At 40.5% G+C, this 23236-nt stretch overlaps 1 protein-coding gene across 1 annotated transcript; it reads right to left on the bottom strand.

Moving 5' to 3' along the window:
- Nucleotides 1-10: 10 nt before the first annotated feature.
- Nucleotides 11-23155, bottom strand: egflam (EGF-like, fibronectin type III and laminin G domains). The gene is made up of 25 exons (XM_086076898.1): nt 22907-23155; nt 20539-20648; nt 16903-16989; nt 16489-16515; nt 16141-16258; nt 15918-16053; nt 14081-14247; nt 10955-11067; nt 10201-10442; nt 9960-10129; nt 9618-9718; nt 9422-9522; nt 8477-8621; nt 8012-8201; nt 7792-7917; nt 7120-7363; nt 6864-6975; nt 6650-6766; nt 5483-5663; nt 5091-5114; nt 4863-4941; nt 3850-3993; nt 3683-3766; nt 1914-2017; nt 11-1839 (listed from the first exon to the last, which is right to left on the bottom strand). The coding sequence occupies exons 1-25, from the start codon at nt 23040-23042 to the stop codon at nt 1688-1690; spliced, it is 3210 nt and encodes a 1069-aa protein (XP_085933024.1). The 5' UTR covers nt 23043-23155; the 3' UTR covers nt 11-1687.
- Nucleotides 23156-23236: the final 81 nt, after the last annotated feature.

Genomic DNA, 23236 nt, shown 5'->3' with positions numbered 1-23236 from the left:
AGGCGGCTGATTTTTTTCCCACTCATCGTTTTACTGGTGTACTACTGTCAGGTCATACTGACGCTTTTACCAAATATGGCAAAAAGCTTTTCTTTTTTTTTTGTAAACTCACCTTTAATTCAAAAATCATATTGAAATAAAAAAGTCTGCTACCACAATTAAAAAAAAAAAAAAACTTTCAAATGAACATTTTGAAAAATGACACATAAAAAAACTAGGATTTTTGTACACATACTGTATCTACAGACATTTTTAATGAAATAAAAACAATGATACAAACCAACAGAAAAATGACTAGCTTTGTTGTCTGCATTGTTTACTGTTCTAGCATCATTTGATTTAGTTTTGACTTCAAATTCAAATAAAAATACAAACGAAATGAGTCGCATGTCGTTTGAGTCGTTCTGTTGGGACATGACAAACTTCTTCAAATGAAATCGGCCAGAGGTGATGGCTGGCATTCGAGTTATTTTGCTGAAAAACTGAAGCTGCCGCGTGCCATGACTCACGAGTGTCAATCCGTCAAGCGTCACCTCGCGTGGCCCGACCAGCTCATTTGGTGGCACTGGAACAGGGCCTGCCATACAGAACTAAAGATCAGGAAATCCAGTCCGTTCCTGTTCCTGCTGATCGTCTGTTCCAGTGGCACAGATTTTGTCATTCAAGCAGCTGAATGACTTTTTTGGGGGAGGAGGGTCGGCCTGTGGGACAATTATGATTGAGCTTGAACAAATCCAACCTGCAAGTGACCGGGAACAGGGACAGGAACTTGAGTCATTCTGCGCTACCAAATCTGCTCACTAGATCTCAATTTGATTTCTGTTGTTCAGTATTAGACTGTATTCAAGTCTGTCTGGCTTCCGGATTGTGTTCCTGTTCCTGCCAACTCTGCCCAGCGACACAGCCTGGCCATGACCAATCCATGCCAATTTTCTCTCGATAGCCTGTGGGTCCATGAGCAGGAACATGAACTTGAGCCATCCTTTTGATCTCTGACGTTTCATGCGCTAGCTAGTTTGATTGCGAATCTGCTCTGACTTCCTGTGAGGCCATTATGATTGCGCCCTTTGACCTCTGAGCCACTGTGTATATCTACAATGTTACTTCCTGTTCCTGGCACAGTCCTGCCCAACCTGTGACCATAACCGCTCAATGTTAAGTTTTTGTTCATCTTTCATTGGCCTGTGAGGCAATTTCAACCACACACGATGAATTCTTCCTAGCAACAAGTGTCCGTGAGCAGGAACAAGAACCTCTGTATCAAAACACAACTAGAAGAAGGAAAAAAAAAAGAAAAGAAGAAGAAGACACAAACGTCGCTATGAGCTCCACTTGGGCCGACTACCGCCTTGTCTACACGAGCACGAGAAGACAGAACAAGGGCTTGAAAAGTGAGACGGTCCCTAAAGGCCCAACCAAAATCCCCTACAAAGAAGTTGATCACCGCGAGCTGCTCTAGGTCAGGCCGCTGAAAACAAACAAACACGCAACGCTTGATCCCGCGGATCAGTCGCTCCTTCCAGCAATCAAATAAGGATTTGCCGTAGAAAAAATAGACGTGTGCTTGGAACCATCCCAGCGAAAAAAAGTCTTTGCAAAGACCCGAATTTGCTTTTTCCCGCCGCTAACCACGATCGTTTCAGTTTTTGGTGACGGAACGAATTCCGAAACGGTGTGTGGCGCGGTCCTAGTTGGAACACGTGTTGATGTTCTTGCCGTCGGCGGCGTCTTCCACCAGCGCCACCTGGTAGTCGGTGGAGAGCGTGAAGTGCGACACGCAGCCCAGCAGGCCGCCCACGTACTGCCGGTTGGTGTGCAAGGCGATCTCCTTCATGCCTCCTAACGCACACACGCAAAGTAACGACGTCATTCTGATCATTTCTATCAGGGCGCCGACATGAGCCGTCACTTACCGACATATAAGGGCCCGTTTATGTTGAGTTGTCGCATCTTGCCTGCCGACAGACCCGTTTTGGCACCGTAGTCGTCCACGGTCAGCTTCCCGGACTGGCCATCCCTACAAACGCCACAGACCATCACTTCAAGGGACAAGTTAACCTTAAACATTTCTTGACAATAATATCTTATATGTGACCTCACTAGTCTAAACATGACATTCTGATTCATATGACATTTGTGGAATACGAGTTATGAAGCAAAATCGAACTGTTTTTAATCCATGTCAGGGGTCGGCCATTTTGCCATTTGCTGACATCACAGTTGCTCAGGGCTCAGGCAATAACCAATCACAGCTCACCTGTTTTCTGTGGGGGTTGGGGTTTTTGTTTGTTATGGGTGTTCTTGTTGATTTTGCCTGTGGTTGGTGTTTTTGTCATGTGTTCCTGGTTTCTTCCCTTGTCTCGTTATGTCTAACCACGTTCACCTGTGTGTGTCTTCCCTTCCCCAGGTGTGTCTCATTTGTGTTGGTGTATTTAGTCTGTTGTGTTTGTCCAGTCGGTCTGGGTGCATTGTCTACGTTACGTGTGGATGTTCGTGTGTCAAGTCTTCGTCACAGCCAAGTCGTCTTCATCACAGCCAAGTCGATCTCGTCACCGCCAAGTCGTCCTCGTCACCGCCAAGTCGTCTTCGTCACAGCCAAGTCGATCTCGTCACAGCCAAGTCGTCCGCGTCACAGCCAAGTCGTCTTCATCACAGCCACGTCGTCCTCGTCACAGCCAAGTCGTCTTCGTCACAGCCAAGTCGATCTCGTCACAGCCAAGTCGATCTCGTCACAGCCAAGTCGTCCGCGTCACAGCCAAGTCGTCTTCATCACAGCCACGTCGTCCTCGTCACAGCCAAGTCGTCTTCGTCACAGCCAAGTCGATCTCGTCACAGCCAAGTCGATCTCGTCACAGCCAAGTCGTCTTCATCACAGCCAAGTCGATCTCGTCACAGCCAAGTCGTCTTCGTCACAGCCCCACAGCAAGGCAAGGCAAATCAGATCCTGTCACGTCACACTCGTTCTGGTCATGGTGACCCGTCTAGTCATTCTCGTTCCAGTCATGGCGACCAGCCTAATCACGTCCTGTCCAGTCATGGCGACCAGTCTAGTCACGTCCTGTCAAGTCATGGTGGCCAGTCTAGTCACGGTGACCATTTTAGTCACTCTCACTGCTCACCTTTTCCCTATGTTTCATTAAAGTACCACACATTGCACTTGATTCATGTTTCACTGCCTTGTTTTCCTGCATTTGGGTCCGCCATCCCTCAATCACTCACGTCCCGGATGACAGATTGGTTGTTACCTGAGACCTGAGCAACTATGATGTCATTTTTACTCGACAGCAAGTGGCAAAATGGCTGCCTTCTGATACTCATAAAAACTGCTGGATTTTGCTGCTTAACTCATATTCCACTAACGCAATATTAACCAGAATACCGTATTTAGACTAGTGTGGCTGCATAAAACATATTATTGTCAGTCAAGAAATGTTTGGGGGGTTGCCTTCCCTTTTAAGTCTGCGTTTGACGATAATTCAGTAGTAATAATCAATCAAAAGCTTCATTAATAGAAGAATATTAAGACAAAATTTACCATAATATAGTTGTAATTTAAAAAATGGATATAAATAATATTGAGAGGAAAAAAATAATTAAATCCTTAAACTCTGATTTGCACCGTATTGTACGAGCAATAATGATAAAAAGTCTTCAATTGTCTTCCTTTGAGCTGCTGTTTCACCTGACAGCCTTGACTCTGTGCCACTTCCCATCAGTGAAGGTTCCGTTGACCACAATGTTAGCCGCACCGCTGCCCAGGTTATAGCTACAGCACAACAACAACAAAACATGTTGACAGTCACGTAGAGTAAAAAAAGAGAGTAAAGCTCAAGGAGGTTGTCCCGCTACCTGAAGATGAGCGCGCCGTTCTGTAGGCCCACGGACAGGAAGTCGCTGTTGGCTCTCATGGGCGTGTCCCCTCGCCACAGCAGCAAGCCGTCGCTGCCAGTGCTCTTGAAGCGCATGAACACGTTGTTCCTTGAACCTGACACCCTTCAACATAAACAACACCTTTAGCCACACCCCCTGGACACAACTTTTGTATTCAGAGCACTCTGAGACTGTCATTCAGATAAATATAGGATCACCAAAATCTTTGTAAACAAAACGGTAGCCCCCTTCTTCAATTTTGATGACGTGAACCTCAATCATGCATGACAGTATACAGACACACACTGTGGTTGGTGGCATCCATGTTTTCCGTTATTTCTATAAGAATCTTGCAGGTGTTAAATAAATAATAAAAATACAATTAAATAAGATGAAAAACCAAATATCTAAATATTTTTAAAATATTTTACAAGACGAATTTTTTTATATAATGAAATGAAAACAATGAAATTAAAATATGAATAAATTATTTGACAAACTGAATGTATTGAAAGATTAATGAATTAGTTTTTTAAAAACCTAAATGAATGAAAAAATTAAAGGAAACCAATTTGAAAATGTCTAAGATCTAATGAAATAAAAATAAATAAATAAAATGTAATTGAAAAATTCAAATGAAGTAGAAAAGATGAAAATAAATAAAAGCAATAAAAGTGTAAAAAAGATGAAAATAAATTTTAAAAAATTATAAAAATTTTAATGAAATTAAAAACACAAAAATTAAATAAATAAAAAATAAATGAATTGAAAATTTGAGGAATTATACAAAAAAAAATTAAGTAATAAATTGGGAAAATATTTTTTTCGTGAATTATAAAAAAAAATCGGAATTAAGTAAACCTGAAGTCTTTAAAAAAAAAAAACAGAAAAGAAAATAACTGGGGGGGAAATGAATACCAAATAAACTGAAAATGGAAATGAAATGAAAAATAAAAAAAAAATCAATCAATTATTTTCCACTTAATCCTGACCTTTTGAGAATGTCCCTGTTATCATACGTGAGGTAACTGCGACCCATGAACTGTGGGATCTCGATGGCTTCCGTCACAGCTGGGACGGACAAGGAGGGAAAACACACGGTGAATGAGCACACCACCAACATGTGACACATCACAAACCACTGCTACATGTGTCCATGGACATAATAATATGTGCTTATTCAAGAAGCCAAACATGACAGATGCATGAGCATGACTTACTGTTCAAGCAGTAGTTTCCACATTCTGCATTAAAAACAAAACAGAACAGAGAAAGCATAGAAAGGTTTAAAAGATTAGCATTAATCCAGGACAGGAGGAGGAAAGATCATGTCATTTGGTTCTAGGCCTGTGAGACCAGTCTTGCCTTCAGGGGCTTACAGAGGGGGCGGAATCCACCTGAGGTAGGGGCACTCTCTCGTAAGAAATATATTATATATTATTTTAAAAATGTAGGTATGAATTTAAAAAAAATTAAATCCTTGTCACATGATTGAAATCACATTCTGCATCACTATCATATGTTCCTCTTGGAAAAGGAGAAAAACAAATCAAATCTCATTCCTCCTTGTTATGTCGTGACAGAACTAAAAGAACGCGTGCAGCCAACGGACCTTTCTGGCAGTGTCTTCCATCGTACCCTAGGGGGCAGTCACACTCGTAGGCGTCCCACTTGGGCCTGCAGGTGCCGCCGTTGGCGCAAGGGCTTTGCACGCACGGGTGCTCCGAGTTGGCCACGTTGACGCCGCCCGACGAGTCGCTTGTGATGGCGATGGTGCGATCGTTCAGGACCAGCTAGGTCGGCACAACAGGCTTTTTTTTAGACGTCAGTTTTTTTTAATGGCAATATTAACTCATTCCCTCCCAGCCAGTTTGACTTCTTTTGACAGATTTTGCAAGGCCCACAGAATGTTGTGTTCTATTGCTATAAAAAACATGGACCTACCAAAAGAAAGAAGAGAGTCTCTTCTTTCATCAGGAAAAAAATATATTTGTAACTGTTTCGGTTTTGCAGCAATTAGCATTAGAATATAGCTAAAGTTTCATCATTATTCACAAATTTGTTTAAACACTGGGGAAAATAGCCTTTTTGTAACATGGCCCTGGGTGATCTCTTATACTCTGCTGCCACCTGCTGGCCGTTTTTTGTAACAACTACCATTTCTTTAAGCGTCCTCTTCAGGTCAGAGGCTGCATCAAAGCCTTCTGCAGCTCTAGCATAAACAAGCATAAAAAACGTATAAATACGATTTTGGGACCATGGCAATATTTAAAATTGAATGTTTTTATACGTTTTTGGGAGCAAATGACTTAAGAATGTTCAAAATGAGATGTAATGTAAACTATCTTCACCATTTAAGTTGTTCTTACGCTCTAACAATAGCGGTGTTTTTAGTGGTTAACATTTTTTAAGCCCTATATAGCATTATTAAAGTTATTAAAATGAGAAACAAAAGAACCTACAATTGCCATTTAAGCTCAAGATGAGTTATTCAGTTTTATTATTTAATTATTCTGTGGTTAATTTACTTTTTACATAATTGAAGATACAGTACTGTACTTTTTTTTTTTTTTACAGAATAATTGTGTTTTATAATTTTTAATTTATTCATAGCAGTTAGTTATTTTTATTTATTTATTTTTAACAATTACATGTCATTATTAGAAATGTAAAAAAAATGCCCTGCATCGCTAAGCATGAGCGTTTCATTCGATTTTTGGGGGGCAAACAGTATGCACACAGTATGTGGGGATTGCACATTTGGAATTGCATATGATACCTTTTGAATAGTTCCTGTGAAGGGCTTCCTGACGCCCGCCGTCCTCTTGGTTTTGTCATATTGTGGCACACCACCGATGTAAAGTGCTGAGCTGCAGTTAATTTGCGTGAAAGCTCCCTGCAGAACACATTTATTATGTTTAGTACTCAGCAATGATTTGAAGAAGACATACAGAGGAGTTTGTCTGCCCCCTTGTGGTCAAAACTGAAAGTACCTCAGCAAATCCTTCCACTGCTTTCTGGCTGTCCACTTGCAGGATTCCACTTTTTGCCGTGCGGGACACCCTCAGCTCGTGCCACGCGTCCATACCGATCTTCTCGTCACTCCTGATACATTACAAAAAAATATGTGATTGTCAATGGGGGGGAAAAGTGCATCAGTGACTCCAAGACAGGGTTGACCACTAGGTGGCAGTGTATGGAATGACAAATTAGCTTTCTTGACTTTTGACATCAAGCCCTATTGGGTACCTTATAGCAGCCCCCCCGGAGCCACAGTCGAATCTGAACTCCACGTATCCGTCCAGCAGGTTGATGGCCAGGAAGTCGCCGCTGCCATCGTCGTCACTGTACAGCAGCGTGCCGTCGGGCGCCGACGGCCGGAAGGTCATCTCAAACTCCATGAAGGACAAATAGCTCTGGGGGGGCTGAGGCCACGGCACCACGGCGTACGACAACATCGTCTCGTTGAAAAGTGGTGAGTACAGAGAGAAGCCTGGAAAATAATAATAATAATACATCATTATTTTTAACTGATTATGATAAATAAAATAAAATGTTAAATACTTAATTTTTACATTACACTAAAACTAAATTCCCAAAGTAATTACATTTTGAATTAAAATTAAATCAAAACAAATTAAATTAAATTAGAGGCAAATTATACACAGTGGCTTGCAGTCCACAATCAATTTTAATTGTCCATAAAATCAAATGAAATCAAATAACCAAAAAACATTAGTTCCATACTATACTAATATCATTATCTTTGTTTTATGTTGTAATGTGTTCATGTGTAAATAAATAGAAAAAAACAATTGATTTTGAGTTGACCGATCAATCAGTCGGGTCCTTGTTAAAAGTAATCAAGTCAAATTGTAATCCCTGTGTGTGACAGAACCAACGGAGAACAAATGGACTCACTGTCTTGGCACAGTGCTCCCGTGAAGCCGAGCGGACAGAGGCAGATGAAGCCGTCGGCGCGGTTGGCAAAGCACACGCCGCCGTTGCCGCAGCCCACCACGTCGCACACGCTGTCGCTGCACTCGCCTGCAAACACACGCGCAACAGCGGCAATGTCGGAAGACATCGGATATTGCGCCACTTGCGTACGCTGTGTATGTACACTACGCGGTCCGCCCACCTACGTCGGCGCCGCTCAGCGCTCTGCCCAGCGGCCACGGTCTGACATCGGTGGCCTTGCCGTTGACGTTGAAACTTTGGACGCAGCCCACGAAGCCTCCGCCGGCACCCGTCGCCCTCGCCAGCCCGTAGGCGCTCGGAGCCCCGCCGATGTACAGCGGCGAGCGGAAGGTTATCTTTGTGTACTGGCCCTGAATAGCAAAACATACTTTTTTTCCCCCACAACTCACTACTTTTCCACAAAGTTCAGTTTGTTTAGGTGCTGCTGTTTTGGTTAGCAATAGCCATATAGTTCAAGTCGGCTTAGTAATTAACTTTTTAATGTCACTCATACTAGTTTAATCTTACATGGAGGCGTCGATTTGAGGAAGTTTTTTTTTTGTCTGTAGTGGATGACACACTCAGAGACCAATTGGGAAATGGCATCAATTCAAGGGACCACTATTTTTGCAGAAAATCAAGTTACCGGGGAGCGACCAGATATGGGCGTGTCGTTGTCCAGTCGCAGCCAACCACTCGTGCCGTCCCTGAAGACGGTGACCGTGTGCCACTGGCCGATGACCACGCGGCTCTCGCTGACGATCTGAGCAGCGCCTGTTCCGCAGTTGAACCTGCAATTGCAAAATTATTAATTGTTAAAAATAGATAAATCTGTGTAATAAGTCAACACTGTAATAATAGATACAAGTCTCTAACATCGCCATGAAATAACAATTAAAGCAGTAGTGGAAATTGTTTTGATCTGTAAAACAAGAAAAGCAATGTATGTAATAACAACATAATAACACTATATTAATCAATGAATCATAAAAGGCAGCAGCATATACCACTACACTACCAATAGCAGTAGTTTATATCGTTATACGAATCAGGAAAACAACAACTGACTTACTTTAGTGAGTAATTACAGTATAATAACAGTGTAATAGCTATAAATGATATCAAATCTTAATTTAACTTCATTGTAGTAGCAGTAGCTGTAGTAGTTATAATAGTAGCACAGGGATACCTTGACCTATGTGTGTCCCGACGTAAGAATTTTTCAAGACAATAGCTGTAGCTTGATCAGCATTTTATTGCTTTATGTCATGAGCAAAAATTTAACTTATGAATGAGTTGCAGCCACTTGGACACTAGATGGCAGCAGCGAACTTGATGACATAATGGCCACCACCAGTTATCAAGTGAGAGTACAGGTAACTGTGATCATTAAGAGATTTAAAAACAAAAAATAACATCTTTTGTACTTAACAGGAAGCCAATGGAGAGACTTTAAAACTGGAGTTGCTTGTTTTTGTTCGAATTCTGGCTACGAATTTAATGAGTTGGTTTTGAATGTACACAATTCAATTGTGTTAGATACCAAAAACGCTATTATTGGCCACGGTGGTGCGTTGGTGTGTGTCATTACCTGTAATGTAGCTTTCCTCGCAGCAGGGCCAAAGAGGTGAAGTCTCCGCGGCCGTGTTCGTTCTCACCGCAGTATAACAGCAAGCCATCCTCGGCGTCCGCCTGCACCGCACGCGCACGCACACACACACACACGATTAGTCTGAACGCAGTCATGGGGAAAAGCAGAAATGACTTCAAAAAACGTTCAGCTTCACCTTGAACTCCACTGAGATCTGAAAAGTCTGGTAGGAGTTCTTCAGAGGTTCAAAGGTCATGTGCGAGTAGCCATAGAACCTCGGAAACTTGACGGACACATCTGAAGAAGAACAGCACAAAACAATCAAGTTTATCCTTATCCAGGGTTTCCCCCGATGTTTTATAAGCGTGGCGGCCCACTTGTTTCGCTTTTACATTTTGTATTATTTTTCCTGTATTTTATGTTTTTTTCATGCTTTTCCATTATTTCTTTTTGTTCATTTGAAGTCATTTTCAGTTCCTTTTTATCCAATCATTTTTAAATGGATTTAAAAAAATGGATGATTCTGGACTTATTTGACCTTGAGAACAAGTGTCGCCGGCACGTCCGAGATTGCAGTGGCATCTGGATCCTCCGCTCTCCAAGTCGGCAAGGCAAAAGCTGTCAGGGGGGCACACGGTGTCGTCGCAGGTCAGTTGGTAGACGCGAGGGGCGTCGCCCTTCCACGGGGACATGGTGGCGGCGGCGGTGCTGGAGAGGATCAGCGAGGGACACTCTGACATTTGGATCATTGACGTTGTTTAAACTTTTTAAGCAGATACCTGGTGGTGGTGTTGGTGGTTGTGACGTCGCGCTTCGAGTTGGTGGGGAAAATCAGATCCGAGAAGTCTGGCAAGATGGCCGACGTAGTGGCGGTGGAGGAAGAAGAGGCCGAAGGTAACGTAGTGGAGTTGGGGGGCGTCACGGTGTTCATGCGGTAAACAACGTTCTGACCTGACGGACCAGAGCGAGAGCGAAGCTGCGACTTGCCGCTGTCTTGGCCAATACCAGGGAACGGCTTCAGCTGAGAACCGTGTGAAAGTTTAAAGATAAATAAATAAATCCACGCGAATAATCGGATACAATTAACTCATTCACTGCCATTGACGGCTATAGACGTCAACATTTTTTTTTAACAATTTCTATTAGTTTAACATATTTTTCTACTTTTGTCAAAAAGAGTATGCAAACCTAGAATTGTTTTTGTTGTACATTTAGAACAGATATAAAATTTGTGGTTAATCGTGAGTTAACTGGTCATGCGATTAATTACGATTGAAAATTTTAATTGCCTGACGCCCCTAATTTTTAATCATCTTTTTTTTGAGTCAATTAATCGCATGACTTCAATAGTTAACTCACGATTAATCACAAATTTTATATCTGTTCTAAATGTACAATAAAAAAAAATTAGGTTTTCATACTCTTGTTAACAAAAGTGGATATTTTTTTTTTAACTAATAGAAATAGTTCAAATGAAATTTTGACGTCTATAGCCGCCAATGGCAGTGAATGAGTTCAATATAGATGACTTACTTCCTCAATAAAGATATCATAGTCAGAGTCGTCCATGTCAAAACTGTCATCGTCCTTGTTTTGCGTATCTGTGAAATAACGTCCGTAATCGCCGCTGCCCACGTCTGAGGCTCCTGCCGGGAGAGACAGGGTTCCGCTGATAAGTGACTTAGACACAAACCCCGCAATGATTATACACCCATAATGCATCAGTGGTGTACCAATGACTAGACATGGGCCAATATATTATATGATGGTATTTTATAACCGTGAGCAGAAATATTCCCGTATCGCAGTAATAAAATTACACTTATAAAATAATATATATTTTTTAATGTATGGGTAAATAGAAACAACATTTTTTTTAAATAAATAAATAAATAAATGTTATCATTCTTCCAATAAATAGCAATAAACATTGTAATGGATGACATTATGGGTATGCTGATGGGCATATTGTATGTATAACTCTCCATCATAAATGCTGCATTAACGCCACATTGAGAAAGCGTCATCTTAACTCATTTAACAATAACACCCCCCCCCCCCCCCCATGACTCTTTGTGCTCTACAATCGTAATCAAAGAGTCATGCTTACATTCAACAGCGTTCAATTGTGATCATGTCAGAGTCTGTTACTTCAAAGTATATTTGATATTGGAAGAGGCAGAGGGAAAAAAACTGCTTTTAATTATGAGAAAATATGCTACAATTTTTGTTTTTTTTTAGCAAGTGCAGACTGGTTGTTCAAAATGCTAATTAGCACAGCCAAGTAACATTAAATCCTGCATACTGAGCACTGGAACAAGGGGAGGGGTCCCCAGAAAACTAATCTGCTGTTGTGTAACACACACACACACACACACACACACACCCACAGACACGCACACACACACACACAATGTTGTGTGAAGGGGAGCCTGGAGAAAAGTATGTCAGTGCGTCAGGGCCACCCTTGACGTCCATTCAAGAAGCAAGGCATTGTGTGTGTGTGAGTGTGTGCGTGCGTGTGTGACAGGCAGAGAAGAGGGTCTGGCATGCCGTCCCTAATCCCGTCTGATGAGACTTGAACGTAACCCGCTTTGGTCCCCCGCTGAGAGACCACGCTCGTCCACCGCGCAGCTTCTGGCCGTTTGTCTGGCCGTCTTTCCCTAACTGGCGTTTTTTTTTTTTTTTCGCTGCTTTTCAGGATCTTTATTGTTATTGACGCCATTCTATTACAGTGGGAACTCGACTTTCCAGTGTCCACGTTTCACGCATTTTTGTGTGACAGCCAATTTCCTGCTTTGTGTCGCAGACCAAAAACAGAGCTGCCAACTGCTAGGGATTGTACGCGTTTTGTTAAATCACTCAGCACTACCTCGTTACGGATATTGTTATGGGTATTTATTTATTTTTTTACAGATCACATTGCTCAACGAGGTTGAAAAAAAGCTTAAACCCTTAGGTGGTAGATAATTGCTGACGCAGCGTTCTTCTGAAGTCACCGCTCATTCATCTGCAAGCAGAGTCGCAAGTTAGCCAAAAGCTACTTGAGGCTAACCGCAATCCCCCCGAGTCTTAATAGATTAATAGTAGCGGTGAGAAACAATTAAGGGTAGTGGCACAAAGTGAAATGTCATCGCCGGATTATTATGTCCAATAATGCGCAGACAACAAGTGGGCTAATGACAACTTTATTGCATGCTTGCGATCCGAGTGAGGAAAATGGATGGATGTAGAAGAAATGCTGAGTCGTTGCTGTCATAACATCCAATTAAGTCGCTCATCCTACTTACTAACTGTTTTGGAATCAGTGGCGTGTCACAGTGGCAGCTGTGAAGGCTGTCAACGGGGTGGGGCGGCTGAGTGCCCCACCTTTTTTGCACACCCCTGTTTGTAAAGTCAGCCATGATGGTGTGACATGGAGAGAAAATAATATTTTCAAGAGGTACATGGATGAATACGGAAGCGTATTGCATTCACTTGAAAAAAAAAACCTCCTGTTTTTCTGACTAATATTTTTGGGGAGTTTTGTTTTTTTGAGTTTTTTTATTTTTTATTTTCTGTTTTTTCTGAATATTTTTTTCTGTTTTACTGAATTTTTTTTCTGTCAAAAAATATTCAGAAAAACAGGGGGAAAATATTTTAAAAATAGAAAAAAATTATTCAAAAAACCTGAAAAAAATATTAAATACTATTAGTAATTATTATTTTATTTTTTACCTCTGAACTCCAAGTGACAAGTGGCTAATAGCGGAAGCGGACACTTTCCCGCATACCTCCATATGCAATAAGATGGTTATGTTTACTTACTGGCTGTCAATAAAGGAATGAATGTGTATACTGTATTGTGGTTTGTTCTCTAATCTCTGCGGGAAAACCCCTTCAAAAAAATATTCAGAAAAACAGGGGGAAAAAAATCTGAAATTAATTTTTTTTAAACAGAAAAGAAATAAATAAAAAAAACAGGGAAAAAATATTCAATAAAACTGAAAAAAAAACCTCAAAGAAACAAAGCTCCCCCAAAAATTAGTCAGAAAAACAGGACTTTTTTTTTTTTCCAAGTGAATGCAATACGCTTCCGTAGATGAACACACCCACACCCAATCAAAATTCCGTCGATCAACTAGCGGAGGCATCACATTTTCTGTACACCACATGTGAGTGTCACATGCGTGTTTTAATATCAATCAGTCCTGCCTGCCCCACCCCCTTCTTCTCTTAACACACACACGCATGCACACACAAACACACTCAATAATAAAGTAAATGGCATTTTTTCATCTGTTTGGTAACACAGTGACCTACTAACACACACTTGTTGATGAATGGTGAGAGCAGTCATCATTATTTCCATCAAATTGTCAGTGTAATAAAGTGTTAGGTCAAAAATAACCCAACTATGGGTCAAAAGTTTACTAATCCTCTACTTGGGTCGATTTGACCCAACTTTGAGTCAAGAAATGGGTCTGAGGGGGTGGGGGGTGGGGGTATTGGTCAGATCCTTTACTTGGGTCAAAAAAGTGGGTGATTTAGTATAAACAACCCAGAAAGTTGTGTCAAATTGACCCATGAAGTGGATCGGTCCATTTTTGACCCATAATTGGGTTACTTTTGACCCAACTGTTTTTAGAGTGTGAAGAAGGGGATGAAGAGGCATCTTACCCAGGGTGCGCACCGGGTTGTTGACGTGGCTTGGTGGGCTTGCCCCGTGCATGTTGACGGCTCGGATGATAAACTGGTATTCGGTCTCGGGTATGAGTCCCTTCATAACCATGGAGTTGCGCTCGATGGGCTCGCGGATGTACGTCCACTCCGTGTCCATTTCCGGCCTTTAAAAGACAAAGATGAGAAGGTCACACAAATCCGCTGCAAAAGGTCTTCCCAATTCAGGGAGTTTTTTGTCAAGTTTCATTACTGCAGATGGGGGCGGGGCTCAATACCAAGGCAGAAGTTCCAGAGAGGAGTAGGCGATTTGAGCACCATATCCACTGACTTTACTAGCTAGCACCTAAATTCTGCTCTATTGCATTCTATATTAGGAGTGTGACGATATATCGATATCGCGATAAATCGTGATACTTTGTCTCACGATAGATTATCGATACGCCTACGCAAAGTATCGCGATATTTGTAGTTAATATACAGCCACTAAACGCCTCCATTGTTCACTCCTTATTGAGCAATTACATGGCAGGCCGCTAGGGGGAGCACCTCATAAGAGTGGTGGGGAAATGTATGGAAGTCTTCAGGCAAAACGGATTCAATTTTGCATACGTAACATTTGAACATATTTTATGGTTCGACTTTTTGAAGCACACAATTTCTGAGGAATATTGATATTGATTTAATATTTAAGTAATTTTATTTATTTACTTTTGCAATGTTACACCAAAAAATCATCACAGTTTATAAAATGAAACAATTCACTATGTAACTGGCTGACATGTTGCATAGTGTTTAAGAAAGACACAAATTTGTTCGCAGAAAGTGGTTTCTGTTAAAAAGACATTTGTGTTTGTTTAAAAAAAAAGTACTTACTGTCAAGAAGACACCAGTTTTAATATTTTGTTTCAGTAACGGTACAAAAAGAAACAATTAGAAAAAACATACATTTATGTCTTGAGTAGTTTTATCGTAGATTATCGTGGAATTATTTCCAGACCAATATATCGATAATCACAGTATCGTCATACCTTGTATCGCATATCGTATCGTATCGTACCCAGAGGTTCCCACCCATATTCTATATCAGAGAACATTTGTATTTATATTGTTTTTTTCTTTGATAAATGACTGAAGTAAATGAATAAAATGAAAATAAAATATCGCCTGCAATAAATGGGGAGGAAGGGGTCACACTGAATGTTTAATATTTTGGTGAATGCGACATGTTCGAATTTCTCACATTTGATTCCTGCCGACCTGCCAGTTTGTCTGTCTGTTCGGAGTTGACGTGCGGTAACGTGAACTGATGTCGCCAGCCTGCAGTTATGTGTGTGTGTGCGTGTGTGCGTGTCTCGCTTGTGAAGAAAGAACATTGACGTAGATCAGTTGTATGTCTGCCGGTGTCAGTCTTTGTCAAGTAAGAAGCAACAGCTGCCTTTATGCTTTTTATATCTCGGCGCGGTGGAGTCACAGCGGGGTGGTACAAAATGTGTGTTTCAAACACAAGCCGCCTTTTTGTCGTCGTCGTCTCAAGCAATCAAGGCATCAAGGGTCATTTGGTGGAAAGTGACGTCTGACTGTAACTTGTCTTGTCTGGACAAAAGAAGCTTCTTTGTCTCACACAAAGATTCTCTCTGATGAACTATTTATACAATAAATACAGTATACACCGAATTTGAACACACAACCTCTGAACTGTGCTAACCATATTATGATAAATAAATATTATAAATGAAAAAAAAATTCAAAATAAAGGTTATTATATAAGTAAAACAGGCAATCAAATAAACTAGCACACTGACACAATGTACGCAAATGATCAGTGACGGCTCACCTGATGTAAGCAACCAGGAAGTGGAGGACAGGCGCGCTGCCCTCGCTCTCCCCTTGCTGCCACGACAACGCCAATTCCGTGTCGGATATCGCCACGACGACGGGCTGGGTCGGGGGCGAGGGCGGCATGCAGGTATCTGATGGCAGATAAGGAATTCAATAAAGCATTTTAACAGCAGACGCAAATGAAAAAATGCTGTCATCTTATTTTTGTTTTCCCTCACCATGCGAGGCTGTGCCGACATCTCGGGGCATACTGGGCCGACCCTCGCCGGCCCAACCGTAGGCACCGACGCTCACTCGGTACTTGGTGTTCACTTTGAGGTTACCGATATCCACATCCTGTACGGTGCATAAAGGACGTTTCAAACAATACTCAGAGATCGAGAACTAAAGCGGGCTAACTCCATTTTTGTCACTTTTTAACCAAAATATAAATCCTGCAGATTTTTATTGCAGCCATTAAACTTCCTCCCCTGCAAAATGACAAAAATTAAGTTACCCCACTTTAGTCCTCAATGGCTCCGATACACTGAAAAAAGAACTATAAATACAAAAATAAATATACTTACAAAGCTTGCCTGTCCATCAAATTGTCCCTTTGGGTAAAAACAAACAACAAAGATACTGATCACTCGTGGGAGGTCGGAATTTAGTTGTTTACACATTATTGTATTTTTACCTCTCAAAAAAAAAATCACTTTTTTTAAATACACTTTCCAGGGTTTTAATTAATTATTTCTAATGGGGGGGGGATAATCACAACTGGAAAAAAACAAAATTGGTGATAAAAATTCAAAATAATATTTAAACTACAATTGCCCTTAAAAATGAATTTAAAATTAAAAAGGTTAAAATATGAATATGATTTTTACAACTTTTAAGCGCTACAATAGAAGCAAACACTAAAAACACTGATATCAAACGCCACGTATCCAACAACACTGCAGCTCTGCTTGCTATTAATATTGACAATAAGGACTCACCGTAGTCAGCATGTCCAAACTAAGAGGGACTTCCATTACAGAGGCTGTACCCATGGGACGGCCATTTTTCATCTCAGTGTAGAATACCTGAAATGCACACAAGGACATCATCTAAAAAAAGAGACCAAAAACCTCTACCAAGGCTCAAATCAATGCGGGAAGAGTCTTTAAGAGCTAAAATGAGGTTTTGTTTTAGTAATCGGCAATAAGATCGGACAATAGCATGAACAGAGATGATGATCTGATTTTAAAGCGATAGAAGCAACTAATCACATTAAATTGGATTTCTCAGGATCCAGGTTAAACTTCACACCGAATGCATTTTCTTTCTGACCCCCCCGCCCCCCACACGCACCCTTACATACATTTTTAACATTATTATGAATTATATGATGACACAATTACAACTAATTAACCTTCTACATATTTTTTTTGGGAAGAATTCACCTAAAGGGACAATACAAAGTCACACAAATAAAATCATAACTTCCTTGGCAGAGGTAACACTGACACATGAAGTTCACGTGGGAGTTGCTTGGAAGGTAAGTGCAGCTCGCTGACTAAAGCCTCTTAGCACGGACATATGGTCAGAGCACACACTGATTCACACTTTGTTAACGAGCGACGGCAATTAGAAAGGACGCATGGAAGGTCAATAGGGTGAGCTGCAATTACTGTACACAAACAAACACTCTGTAATACCGGCACAATAAGTAATTAATTGACCGTTAAGAATGGTCTCAATTGTGCGGGACTGATTGTGGATTCATCGCAATAAGTATTATTCTCCTCAATACGACACTGGCGTGGAAACGGGAGTTTAAAACATTTAGCAACAGGGATTCCTTTTGATTTAATACAATTAAAACATAGTAATCAGGTAGTCAAATGGCCATATTTAATTAACATGCTGTTCTCAAAGGGATTTAGTATGGAATTTGACAAAAAGCAGGAAATATGCACACAAAAAAGGCATTTGCACTATTTAGCTTAATGCAAAAACCATGACAAATTCATCGATTAACAGTGGGATTTTTTTCCCCCAGTCAAACAAAAATGTGTATGAGTAAATAAAAGCTATCTTGCAAGAATTTTTGTGACAAAATGTTTTATATTTCTGAGAAAAAGAATAGCTATTTTGGTGAGGGAAAATGCTATTTTTAAGTATAAAAAATATCTTTAAGAAAGACGTTAAAAAAATCATTATCAAGTGAATTTTGTTTTAGAACTTATGAGAACATTTTAACATTTGTGAAAAAATAAATTTTGATTGTTTTGAATAAAAAACTTTTTGAAAGAAATTAATACATTTTCAAGAAAAAAAGTCAAGTAAGGACAATAATTCTATATTTCTGATAAACATTTTATATTAGGAGGAAAAAACAAAAAAAATTGTAGGGAAAAAAGTAACTTTTTTTTCCTTCAGTGAAAAGTTAATATTTTGTCCAGAATTAATTTGATAACACTACAATTAATACCTTTAAAAAACAAAATTTCCCACTTGTTGTCGACTAAAGATGACATCACCTACGCTGAGGAAGTAGGTAACGACCAATCATGTCTCACCTGTTTCCTGGGTTTGGTCATTAACTGAACCATGATTGGTCGTTACCTATTTCCTCAGCACCAGTGATGTCATCTTCAGTCGACAGCAACTGGAAAAAATAGTTTCTAAAGGTATTAATTGCACATTAAAAAATGATGAAGTTATCACATAAATTATAGACAAAATGTTAACTTTTTACTGCTGAAAATAGCTCAATGAGTCAAGTATCTCTTTAATTGCAAAGGGGGAATACTCAAACGTGGTCCGCTTATCGATAAGTCGTTGTGCTGCGCTCAAGTTATTATGTACATTATGTCTACAAAGAATGGTGTTCATAGCATATACATTTGCAGAGCAGCAGCTGTATATATTGGCAAAGCAAGAAAAAAACAACAATCACACTCGCCCTCAAGGCCGACGTGCCGGCTGGACAGAGCGCGGGACTGGCACGCGTTAATGACGCGTGGAGGGAAAATGGACATCTACGCAGGAAAGTGTCAATTTGATTTGTGACTTTTTCCATTATGTTCGCTCTTGACATCTTTCTATTAGAGTAGCAGCAAAACAGAAAGGGTAGCTGATTGATAAATAGAGTGGCGACCACACATAACACATTACGCTACTTTTTCATCGAGCATATGGTCGCTAGTGTGAAAAGCTAATGTAGTAGTCAATGTCTCAACAGTGTGTTTTTTTTTGTCAAAAAGCACAAATGCAAGCACTCACATTTGAGTCACAGAAGTGAAAAGCTAACCAGTGGGCAGAGTGTTAGCACCGGAAGCTAACATAGCAGTCTCCTTCTTCACTCAGTGCTTTTTGTCAAACAATACTAATGGGTGCCATGCTAATGCTAACACGTAGAGTTAATCCTTTGATGCTGGCTGAAATGAGGTCTAGTGAGGCACCACTTGAGTGCAAGACGCATCCTGGCACAGAGAGCTCAGCCATCAGAAGTCTCTTTTATAAAAGCAGGGCGCTAAAAGGGGGTTCCATCCAATTTGTAAACGCGATTGGATGCCTCAAGGCCACGGCGCCGCTATGGAGCCCGTTTGACAGGCACTTTAAAAAGCCATCTGCGAGGGTGGCTTGCATGGATAGTATAGAAAAGAGTGGAAACTGTCATCTTTATAATTTTTTTTTTGCGATTACGTGAATGGCAGTGCTGAAATGCCCCCCAAAAAAATACTTTCATTTTTTTTTTTATTCTCCTGATTTTTAAAGGGAATCTCATGCATATAGAAGCTTGTTTGTGTACAAAAATAAAATTTAAGGTCAAAGTTAAAGTAGTAGTTCAATTGAGGAAATTAGATTGAACCTATTCAATAGTAATTATTTATATATTTCATGTAATTTTGATTATTAAATGACATTTTAATTTGTGAAATTAAATGGAATGTGTAGGTTTTTCTTTTGTTTTGGATTTTTTTACTAGAAAATGTTATGTATTTGTATTTATTAAAAAAATATTATTTCAATCTGTATACTTATTTTCTTGATTTTTTTATTTATGTTGTGGGTTTATTACATAGCATCTTATATTTATTTTAATTAGCATTTGTTTATTGAATTTTTAATTTATTACCTGATTTACCAGAACTTTGGATATTCCTTTTTTTTTTCTTACAAAAATGTAAATACACAATTTTTAAATAGTATTTATTTAATTGCATTTCAGGTAAATATAAGTATACATTATTGATACAATGAAATGCAATAAATAAATACAAATTCAGTTTAATAATTAAAAAGGTGACTATTAAATACTGCATGTTCAGTATAATTGTTAAATATCAAGTCTTCATATTTAAGTATAAATTATTATTACAATAAAATGCATCAAATAAATACAAATTCAGTTTAATAATTAAAAAGGTGGCTATTAAATGCCGCATGTTCTGTATAATTATTTAATACCAAGTCTTCAAATTTAATAAATAATGGACATTCTGATTCATCATTTCACATTTTAATCATCAAGCAAATTGACCTCATGTAATAACTAAAATGTGATGGTAAAGTTGTGATTTCATCATAGAAAAGGAAATGGAACTCAGCCAGCACGTTGTCCCTGTAATAAAAAGAGTGACAACCTTGTATCCGGTGATTGTGCTGACATGTCGTCGTGGCATCTTCCATCGTACGCTGAAGGCGCTACAGTTGACGCTCTCCAATTGGATGTCCAACGGAGGACTCAGACGATCTGGAAGGCAAACAGGCAAGGACATCAGAATGGCAACCGGATCACAAAGTAGAAACCTAACCAAGAGGTACTGGTTCCTGGTAGTACCTGCTTTTGCCTGGGCCGAATAGGTACTCAGACAGTGTTGCTTTAGGAGTTAATGCTATCTAACTTCCTGTTCCTGTCCTTTATCTGCAGTGTGGGTGTGAGTGCGACCTTTTTTACTGGACAAATAATTTTGTCCCCTTCAATTCTGCCTAGCAACAAGACCACACAAACGGTCTTGGTTTGGGGCTGCATATCACGCAGAACACATAACATTCATCAATCCAGCCCTCCATTCAACAATTCATTCATTCATCATCTTTCATCCAGCCATCATCATTTCATCCACTTCCACTATCATCAAGTCATCATCATCCATTCATCTATCCTTCCATTCATTCATCCCTGATCTATTTATTATTCCATTCATGTATTCATCTGTCCTTGATTCAGCAATCATCCATCCATCCATCCATCCATCCTGGTGATGATTGGTAGCACAGAATATCCCATTCCGTTTGCTCGGCTTACTGAGGAGATCAATAGTGGGCTGGCGGAGCCTTAAAAGCACCAGGACGCCATTTTAATGAGCGTTCAATATTGTGGCGCAGCCTTGATATCGCAAAGAGGGAAATGTCAGCATAAGGACAAAGACTTCAGTTAGGAATCAATAAAAAGGTTGAAAATAGTTTCAACCCAACACCACAAAATTATTGGAGTTTTCGATGCCATAGCATTTCCAGACACTGCCACTAGGGCAGTATATTTGCTATATTTGTTATCAAGGGTGTGTCCCCAAAAATGCTTTAAAACAAAACTGGAACGGATTGTGTTCCACCGAAGAGGATCTTTTTTTGGGACAACAAAATCAGAGAGCAACCAGCACACAACGGATTGTGCCCGACCTCAGACATTCCACTGTTGTGCCCGAAGGCCTCTGCTAACGCTAATGCTAACATTGACGTGATTGATGTGGACTGACACACCAACCACCCCCCTCGTCAAAGACCACCACACAAGTCCAAATGTCAGCAAGCGCCGTGTGACAGTGCGGACTGTGTGGCGAGAAACAACGCAACAGTGTGTGTGTGTGACTCGCATGTAGCCCCGAGGGATCGAACGAGTGAGACGTGATGCGAGGAGAAGGCGGCCGTGATGAAATGGGCGGGCCTACGACGCGAGGAAGATGTTGTGGTGATATGAAAACAAAGAAAGCAGTTAGTGTGTGCCTCGGGGGATACGTTGTTGAAGTGGATTTACGACACAAAATGTGGGCACTTGTGGGACAAAACATTAGGTACACCTGGTGGGAGCTCAGAGCACAATTGTTTACTCAACTGCAGATGGTGTGGGCATCTATGAGCGGGGGGGGGGGGTAGTTCGGGGTAAACTATTAACTATTAAACAATGTAAATGTTAAATAACAATTAACCATTTTCTGAATCAAGGGGAAGTGAAGATTAAAATGCAATTAAGAGGACCATTATGGAGCGCATGACTACATTGTGGAGTAACCACATCTTTAATTGTGGTAAGACTATATGATAACTACTTTACATGCTGCCGTTTTGGTTGGCAACATAACTCAAATGGACTAAAAGGTAAACAACTTGAAGACAGTAGTGTCAACAAGATGGCACAATTGCCTTTTTTTTCTTCCCCCATTCGATGGTAAACAGAGGCACATATTTGAGAGACACCTTGTCCTGAATGAAAGTGCCGTGCATAGCGGAGGTGCGCGTGGGCTAAGGAATGTCATTCGGATCGTGAGATCTTAGGCTCGTTCAGGTGTACCTTTGACTAGGCGAGGGTGGCACATCACAGGTTCATAGGGATGTGGGCAAAAAACATGGTGATAGATAGACAGGTGGACGGACAGACAGACAGATAATATAGATACCATGCATTTTACAAAACCCCATTTCACTATACTATAAAATAATGTGATTAAACCCCTATATTTGTAATTAAATATTTTAACATAATACAATGGAATACATGTACATGTAAACACACATGCTTCACCATAGCCAAATTTAGCAATAAAAATATATCATGCAGCAACAATAATGAACACTATAACATAATAAAATGAATAAATGACCTATTTTAGGCCCACAACCCCCAGTTTGGGACCCCTGGTTGAAGTTGTGATTGGGCATCCAATTAAATGATAAAAAGGAGGTTTTAGGAAAGCAACCCGACGAAGATGACTGATGGTGTACAGTACGTACTAGAATTTGGCTGACCAGCTCTCCTGGCACTGGACCTCCTGGCGGCGGTGCTACGAGTGGCCAAGCAGCAGATCGCAAAGAGGACAAAGTGCAGTAAGAAAGTGGTCCGTGTCCGAGTGCAGCTGCGGCTCGCCATCGCTCCAATTGCTCTCAGATGCTCATCGTACACGCAGCCCCAAAACGCCACCCGCTCCACACGGGACAAATGCCACTAATAATACTACAAAAGTTACGGAGGAGGTGCAGGTGGGGGGGGGGGGGGGGGGTGATGCGCGTCCCCACTGGACGACGAGGAGAGCTGATGAGATTAGGGTCCGAAAGATCAGATCG

The sequence above is a fragment of the Leptonotus elevatus genome, chromosome 5 (assembly GCF_054856555.1).
Source record: "Leptonotus elevatus isolate MCC_2025b chromosome 5, RoL_Lele_1.0, whole genome shotgun sequence".
NCBI lineage: Eukaryota > Metazoa > Chordata > Actinopteri > Syngnathiformes > Syngnathidae > Leptonotus > Leptonotus elevatus.
Note: the sequence above shows the minus strand (reverse complement) of the source record. Positions and strands in the feature narration are given on the sequence as shown.

Coding starts and splice junctions, on each gene's coding strand:
- egflam (XM_086076898.1), bottom strand. CDS start 23,042: ATGGCGAGCCGCAGCTGCACTCGGACACGGACCACTTTCTTACTGCAC. Junction 14,248..15,917: donor TTCCTGGTTGCTTACATCAG/GTGAGCCGTCAC, acceptor TGTCTTTTAAAG/GCCGGAAATGGACACGGAGT. Junction 2,018..3,682: donor CACAGAGTCAAGGCTGTCAG/GTGAAACAGCAG, acceptor TGGCGTTTGTAG/GGATGGCCAGTCCGGGAAGC.